At 42.2% G+C, this 8,764-nt stretch overlaps 1 protein-coding gene across 1 annotated transcript in view; it reads right to left on the reverse strand.

The window, feature by feature from the left end:
• Window positions 1-291: 291 nt before the first annotated feature.
• Window positions 292-8,764, reverse strand: part of ZNF133 (zinc finger protein 133) — a 40,284-nt gene continuing 31,811 nt past the window's right edge. Inside the window, exon 5 of the mRNA XM_004376439.2 lies at window positions 292-3,416. Within this exon, the coding sequence (XP_004376496.1) occupies window positions 1,669-3,416 (1,748 nt within the window). The 3' untranslated portion in view covers window positions 292-1,668. The remainder of the gene's footprint in view (window positions 3,417-8,764) is intronic.

The raw sequence follows: 8,764 nt of genomic DNA on the forward strand, positions 1-8,764 counted from the left end.
GAATAACATTCAATTGTATGTGTATACAACATTTTGCTTATTCATTCATCTGTTGATGGACACTTGTTTCCAGCTTTTGGCAATTGCAAATAATGCTGCAACGAACATCGGCATACAAGTATCTGTTTGTGTCCCTGCTTTCAAGTCTCTTGGGGATATACCAAGGAGTGGAATTGCTGAATTGTATGGTAATTCTGTTTAACTTTTTGAGCAACCACCAAACCGTTTTCCACAGTGGCTGCACCATTTTACAGTCCCACCAGCAATGTGCAAGTGTTCCAATTTCCCCATATCCTGGCCAACACTTCATTAGTTTCCGTTTTTCTGATGATAGCCAACCTAGTGGGTGTGACATGGTATCTCACTGTGGTTTTGACTTGCATTTCACTAATGACCTTGAGCATTTTTTTGCATAGTTATTGGCTCAGCTAGTGTTTTGATAGAGATTTATTTGAACACCAGAAGTTAAGGGCGAAAAAAAAGAAAATCAGCAAATAAAACCACCTTTCCCAGTGTTTGCAGATTGGCTGTGTTGAGGTACTCCTTCAACACTTACCCAGGCTTACACTGAGCCTAGGAATCAGTCTGAGGTGCAACTGTAGTGTGTTGCCCTGGGCATGTATGTAGCATTCTAAATTCTCCCTTATACAGAGGTTCTTTTGAATGTCTTAATTTTCCAAAGAAATTCTCCCAGTTTTGTTCCCAGGTTTTAGGCAATCTTCTGTATTTTTCAACCATTATCTTGCCCCAGACGTCTGTGGGTTACTTCGGATTGCAGTGTTTCCAAGCAATGCCCACTGTTTTTCTAGCCTGAGTTCTGAGTTAGGCAAAACAGAGGCGAGCGCCTTCCATCAGTCCTTCAGGTAGCCCCCAGACAGGTTAGAACAGAAAGATGCAATAATTTGCAAATAAAGTGTGTTCTGTTCCTCCAGAGCCAGAGACCATGGTCTCTCTCTGAAAACACGGGCTACCACTACTTTAAGACTGCTGCCATGCCCAGGAGGAGGTGGGGGCACAGGCAAGTAAAAATGCCATGAAGACTTCCTACCATTTTGAAGTTGTCTTTTTCTTGATTCAGTGCTCTCTTGGTTGCTGTAAACCTTTGACTAATTTCCAGAGTTCTAGCATAGTTGGTTCTGTCAGTTTCTGCTTGCTTTTTTGATGACTCTGTGGGGAGACAAGAACTTGGAACTGCCTACTCTGCCATCTTGCTCTGCCTTCAACGAAGGCCTTTTCTCATTTTGAGCAAAACCACTTTGGACTGGAACACAATGAAAGAAATATGGTGGAATATCTTTAAACACGGTTAAACATCTTTAGCCCTGTGAATTGGAGAACTACTGAGTGTGGCTAAGAGACCTTATATCAGTTCTTGTCTTCCAAGAAATTGAATTCATAAGCAACACAGGACTTAAGAGATCAAGATATCTGTACCAATACTTATTCCCTATTTTTACAGACTGGCAAGTGAATGAAGTACACAGCCAGGGTTACAGATTTCTAAAGAAGCAAAGTTTATTAAAACAAAAGGCCACAAAACATGTAAAAGACTTAGTGTGGATAAACTAAGTCAAATGTCCTTTGACCACTTAAGGAATGCATTTTTCTACTCCATTTCATGAAAGTGTAAAAATTTTGACTACTTAGTCCACGAGGACATCTTCACTTTCAAAGGGAGTGCAAGGGGACAGAAGATTGCCCTGAAAAAGTCTCCAAGTCAGCTTTGAGTGGTGACTTGTGATGGACAGACTTTATCCTTCTGTGTCTGTTGAGGTGGGACTTTTGGTTATAACCTTGCGCATATGTCCTGCACACATAAGGCTTCTCTTCCTTGTGTGTCATCTGATGTAATAGGAGGTGTGATTTTTGGATAAAATCTTGACCACATTGTCTGCATACACAAGGCTTGTCTTCTGAGTGCAACCGCTTATGTGTAATTAAAGTTGACTTATTGCTAAAGCCAAGTCCACACTGCCTGCATGTATAAGGCTTCTCCCTTGAGTGTTTCCTCTTGTGTCTGATGAGTCCTGCCTGGTGACTGAAGCCTCTCCCACACTCCCTGCACACATAAGGCTTTTCCCCTGAATGTATCCTCTGGTGTGCAATTAGGTTTGACTTCTGGCTGAAACCTCGCCCACAATCTTCACACACCATGGGCTTCTCCCCTGAGTGTGTCCTCTGGTGTCTGATGAGATTTGATTGCTGGCTGAAGCCTCGCCCACAATCCTTGCACACAATGGGCTTATCCCCTGAGTGTATGTTCTGGTGTCTGGTGAGGTGTGACTTCAGACTAAAGCCTCGCCCACACACTCCACACACATAAGGCTTCTCCCCTGTGTGTGTCCTCCTATGTGAGATGAGGGTTGAATTCTGGCTAAAGCTGTGCCCACACACCCCACACACATAAGGCTTCTCCTTTGAGTGTGTCCTCTGGTGATTGACAAGGGTTGTCCTTTGCCTAAAGCATCGTCCACACTCCTTGCAAGCATAAGGCTTCTCCCCTGAATGTGTCCTCTGGTGTGAAATGAGGTTTGACCTATCACTAAAGCCTAGTCCACAATCACTACACACAATGGTCTTCTCCTCTGAGTGTGTCCTCTGGTGTCTAACAACAGCTGATTTCTGGCTAAAGCCCTTCCCACACTCCCTGCACACATAAGGCTTCTCCCCTGAGTGTGTCCTCTGGTGTATGATGAGGTTTGACTTTTGACTAAAGCCTCGCCCACACTCACTGCACATATAAGGCTTTTCACCTGAGTGTGTCCTCTCATGTATGATGAGTGTTGATTTCCGGTTAAATCCTCGCCCACACTCCCTGCACACAATAGGTTTCTCCCCTGAGTGTGCTTTCTGGTGTCTGGCAAGGCTTTTCTTTAGACTAAAGCCCTTCTCACACACCCCACATACATAAGGCTTCTCCCCTGAGTGTATCCTCTGGTGACTAAGTAGGTTTGTCATCTTGCTGAAGCCTAGTCCACACTCTCCGCAGTTGACTGTTCCAAATCCTAAGACTTCTATCCTCTTCAATAATTTGTCTGTTTCCTCAGGAATCCCCCTCTGTGCTGGGCTGGTTTCTATTTCCACACCTCTGATGCCATTCCTAGAGTTGACTGGCTGCCTTTGGGGTGGCCTGGAGAATGTTCCTAAAGTCTTTTTCTTTGTCCTTCCAAACACAGGTTTGGCACCTTCTTTCTCTTGACCTTTTGATTTATCACTCCAGGAACTTTCATCACAGGTTTGTTGCTGTTTCTTCTGTTCCCCTGGGCAGGAATCCCCTGGCTGGACATGATTTTCAGCACACAAGCATGTGAACATCCAAGGGGGATGACTGCACAGTACATGTTGCAGGTGGAATTTCTGACTGGAGAAATCCGGGGGGCAGAAAGGACAGAGTTGGATTTCTGGCTTTGGTTCTGCTGCAGAGAGAAAGGTTTGAGTCAGAACCTAATTTCTGGTCAGGCAACCCAAGCAATTCTGCCTTGTCTGATGGTGAGACTGGATCCTCTGTTCTTCAAAATGCTTAAAACTTAAATGCTATCCCAATCAAGACTTCCTTTTCATGACCTACTTTTCTATTCCATCCTAATCCAGAAAACCTACTTGTAAGACCTGTTCTAAGTAACACACTATAAACATGTTCAAATAAGCATCACAAGCAGTTTTGGCTCTGTAAACAGGGGCAACATGCAGCCATGTTTCCCCCCTTACTACAATTATCTTCTAACCCATAACCGCTCACACTGATAGAAACCATGTGCACAAGTCTTTGCTTTCAGACAGCTAACCGTATAACCTCTGTACAAATGTCTTTATGTCTTTCCCTATTTCCCTATGAGGACAAAGGGATGGATTGAGAGAGCAGTGATTCAGTCTGGAGAACCCTTAGGATATGAAGCAGTATAAAATTGTGGTTCAATAAATCAAGTGTGGGGTTTCTGGGAAGATGGTGACATATACAAACCATCGTTATGACCCACCCCCACAAATACAACAAGTAAACGGTGCTTGCTTTGAGGGACTCTGAATTGGGCAGCAGAGGAAAGCAGTGGAGAACTGCGGACAGGCAAGAATCAACAAATCAACGAGTTGCACAGAGTAGGAAAGTCACTTCTCCCACCATCTCTGCCCCTACCCCTAGCCACCTAGGTTGCTAGGAGCTGTGAACCAGAGCAGCGGCCCCAGCAAAAGAGCCTGTTTCCCTAACCACCACATCCCTTGTCTGTACAAAGAGACAGGACTCCAAGCTTCTGCTCTAAAATAAACAAGGCAGACCTACCCAGGGATCTGTCTGGAGCATGCCAGCACCTTCTCCATCTGGACACTGTCAGCTGCAAAGCTGCTGCAAATTTGTACAGGAGGTAGCCTGCACTGGAGTCTGCTTGCAAGTAAGCACTCTACCTACCTCCTTGTGAACCCCATACCTCAGGCCTCTGAAACCAACAGGACAAATCTCCCCGGCAGTCAATTCGGGATAGTCTGCTCCCACTTTTGGCTGGTGCTGAGGACTGCTGATTGAGGCTGCCACGCGCTTGGAAGCAAGTGTCTTGTGTGCAGACTGCACTCACAGCCAATAATCTTCTGGGTGGGGGGGAGTGGGCTCTAACAGCAACAGGAGACCTCTGTGGGGATCCAACCATAGCATGACACCCCAACCCCATCTGATAACTGTTGGTTGCCAGGCTGTTGCAAACTGCTAAATAAGGCCTTTGAAGTGTAGTCTGCACCCATAGTCAGCACTCTACCAGCCTCTCTGCGCACTCCACAGCTCAGGCCTCTGAAACCAACAGGACAAACCTCCCTGGGGGTCAGTTTGGATCTGTCTGCTCCCCTCTGCAGTTGGCACTGAGAACTGCCAACTGAGGCTGCTGTGTGCTAGGAAGCAGGAAACTTGAGTGGAGGCTACATCATCAGTCAACATACCATGGGGTGGGCTCTAATAGCAATGAAGCAGACCTCACGGGGGGTCCATTCAGAGTGTGACAACTCTTCCCCCAACTGGTAACTGTCGGCTGCAGGATTAATATGAACTCCTACAAAACATTCCCTATAGTGGCGCCACCACCACAGGGCCACTGGAGCTCTGAAACTGAAACAAATGAGATAGATCTCTCAGGGGTCTTTCTGGGGAATGCTAGTCCCTCCTCCTCCTGAAATGGAAGAAAGTTTGCCTGTGCTTTCCCTGAATGCCAGCTCAGATATAAGCAGCTCCCACAGAGCAGGGAAGAAAGCCTTGAGCAAAACGGGAGGGAAACACCAAGCCCTGAAGGGAGCTCACTTGGTGTGGTTATCCAACTGAAAATGTGGTAGCAGAAACAGAGAACTGAAGGAAGTAACAACCAGAGAGAGGATGATGTATCCTGGTGAACAGACTGATTACTGCATGACCTCTTGCCTGAAAGGAGGTGCCTGCTGGTGGAGAGATTGATCACAGCGTGTTCTCTGGCATGTTTGGGAGACACTGTAAGTTGAAAACTAAGATTTGGAACTTTTGAATATAATAAAACCAGGGAGAGAGAAGAAGCTATCATAGAGAGGGACAGAAAATGGTAAGCAAAGGCTGAAGGTTCAGCCAACCTAAGACTTTACTGCAGAAAGTAGTGTGGAAAAAAAACACCAAAATACTGGGGAGATCTGAGAAAGCTAACACCCTTGAAAATTCCAATGTTCCAACAGAAAATCACAAGACACACAAAGAGAAACAATGGCCCACCCAAATGAACATGACAAAGAGTATGAAAACACTTCAATGGAACACCAAATAATGAATGGAAGAATAAAACCCAACAATGTCAAATATAATTAAAGAGTTAAGGGAAAACATAGACAAAGATCTACAAGAAATAAGGAAAAAAAATGTAATATAATGAGAATCTAAAAAAAGAGATAAAAAGAAACCAAACAGAAATATTGCAACTGTAAGGAATAACTAAAATGAGAAACAAATGGAAGGATTTTAACAACATATTTAATCAGGCAGAAGAAAGAATCAGCAAATCAGAGGATAAGAGAGTAGAAATTACAAAGACTGAGAACAATAAGAACAGTCTCCAGGAGGCTGAGCACAATTTAACAGAATTACGGGACGACAACAACAACAACAAAAAACCCAAAACTCATTGCTGTTGAGTTGATTCCGACTCATAGTGACCCTACAGGACAGAGCAGAACTGCTCCACAGGGTTTCCAAGGAGTGGCTAGTGGATTTGAACTGCCTACCTTTTGGTTAGCAGCTGAGCTCTTAAACACTGCGCGACCCAGGGCTCCAATATACGCATCATGGGAATTCCAGGAGCAGATAAGAGACAGAAAGGGACAGAAAAAATATTTGAAGAAATAATTACCAAAAATTTCCTCAATCTGATGAGGGACATGAATCTACAAATCCAAGAAGCTCAAAGAACCCTGAGCAGGATAAACCCAGAGAGATCTACACCAAGCCACATCACAGTCAGGCTCTCAAAAAGTAAGGATAAAGAGAGAATCCTTAAAGCAGCGAGAGAGAAGCAAACAGTCATATACAATGAATCCACAAAAAGATTAAGTGCCAATATCTCTGCAGAACTATTGGAGGCCAGAAGGCAATGGAATAATAAAGAAAAAACGGTCAACCAAGAATGCTATACCCAGCAAAACTGTCCTTCAAGAATGAGGGTGAAAATAAAACATCCCAGACAAACAGAAGCTGAGAGAGTTACATCCAGCAAACCAGCCACACAAAAAATACTAATGGGAGTTCTACAAATGAAGGGAAAAGACACTAGAATGTAATTCAAAGCCATACATTTAAAAAAAAAAAAAAATCCCTAATAAAGAGAAGTGCATGGAAAGGGCTACTGATAAGGTATTCATGGTTGATAATTCTAATTGTTTTGTCCTTCATGCTTTTTAATAACAAATGTACAAAAAGCAAGGATAAAATTATGTTACAGGACACATGAAATATAAAGACATAATTAGTGATAACAATAAAAGGGGAGGAGAGAAATGGTATATAGAATTTCTTGTATGTTATTGAAGTTAAGTTGGTAACAACTTACCCTAGAATGTTATAAATACAAGCTGTTAAATGTAATATTCACGGTAAACCCTAAGAAAATACCTAAAAAAACATACACAAAAGGAATGGAGAAGGGAACTAAAGTGGCTGAATACAATAAACGAAACACAAAAGGAAGCAGTAGGAGAAAGACAAAGACAAAGATGGCTTAAGACACAAGAAAACAAATTACAAAATGGCAGAAGTTAGTCACTTCTTATCAGTAATTACCATGAATGTAAATGGATTAAATACTCCAATCAAAAGGCAGAGAGTGGCAGAATACATAAAAACAAATGATCCAATTACATGCTGTTTATAAGGGAGAAATCTTAGACCCAAGGACACAAATATGTTGAAAGTGAAAAGATGGAAAAAAATATTCCATGCAAATAATAACCAAAAGAGAGCTGGGGCGGCAATCTTTATATCAGACAAAGTAGACTCTGAGTCAAAATCTGTTAGAAAAGATAAGATGGACTTTACATGGTGATGAAGAGGACAATTCATCAAGAAGAATTAAGAATAAAATAGATACGCACCCAATATCAGAGTGTCTAAATATATAAAGCAAACACTGATAAAATTGAAAGGAGAAATAGATTTTAAAAAAAACAAAAAACCCCAAACCAAACCTGTTGCTGTCGAGTTGATTATGACTCATAGTGACCCTCCAGGACAGAAGAGAACTGCTTCATAGATATCACTACAATAATAGTTGGAGGCTTCAATATACCACTTTCAATATTGGACAGAATATGTAGAAAGAAGACCAAAAAGGAAACAGAGGAGTTGAATGACACCATAAACCAACTTCATGACTTTACAGACATATATAGAAGAGACTTTACAGACATATATAGAATATTCCACCCAATGGAAGCACAAAATACATTCTACTCTAGGGCACATGGATCATTCTCCGGAACAGATCACATGTTAGATCACAAAGCAAGTCTTGATAAATTTAAATCCCATGACCAAGTGGGATTTATTCTAGGAAATGAAAGGATGGTTTAACATAAGAAAATCAATCAATGTAATACACCATATCACTAGAACAAAGATCCACATGATCATGCCTATGGATGCAGAAAAGGTACTTACTTGATAAAATCCAACACCCCCGTCCTTTTTTTAATTGTGATTTAAGTGAAAGTTTACAATTCAAGTTAGTCTCTCATACAAAAACTTATACACACATTGTTATGTGACTGTATTTGCTCTCCCTATACTGTGACAGCACACTCCTCCTTTCCACCCTGTATTTCCTGTGTCTATTCATCCAGCTTCTGACCCTCTACGCCTTTCCATCTCACCTCCAGACAGGAGCTGCCCATTCAGTCTCATGTATCTACTTGAGCTAAGAAGCACACTCTTCACGAGCATCATTTTATGTCCCATAGTCCAGTCTAATCTTTGTCTGAAGAGTTGGCCATGGGAATGACAACACCCTTATGAAAATCTCAACAACACTGGAAAAGAAGAAAAGTTCCTCAACATAATTAAGGACATATATATTTTTTTATGTCTTTTTTTTTATTTTACTTTAGATGAACATTTACAGAACAAATAGTTTCTCATTAAACAGTACACATATTGTTTTATGACAATGGTTAACAACCCCATGACATGTCAACACTGTCCCTTCTCAACCTTGGGTTCCCTATTACCAGCTTTCCTGTCCCCTCTTGCCTTCTAGTCCTTGTCCTGGGACTATTGTGCCCC

This window comes from Trichechus manatus, unplaced genomic scaffold (assembly GCF_000243295.1).
Source record: "Trichechus manatus latirostris isolate Lorelei unplaced genomic scaffold, TriManLat1.0 scaffold00042, whole genome shotgun sequence".
NCBI lineage: Eukaryota > Metazoa > Chordata > Mammalia > Sirenia > Trichechidae > Trichechus > Trichechus manatus.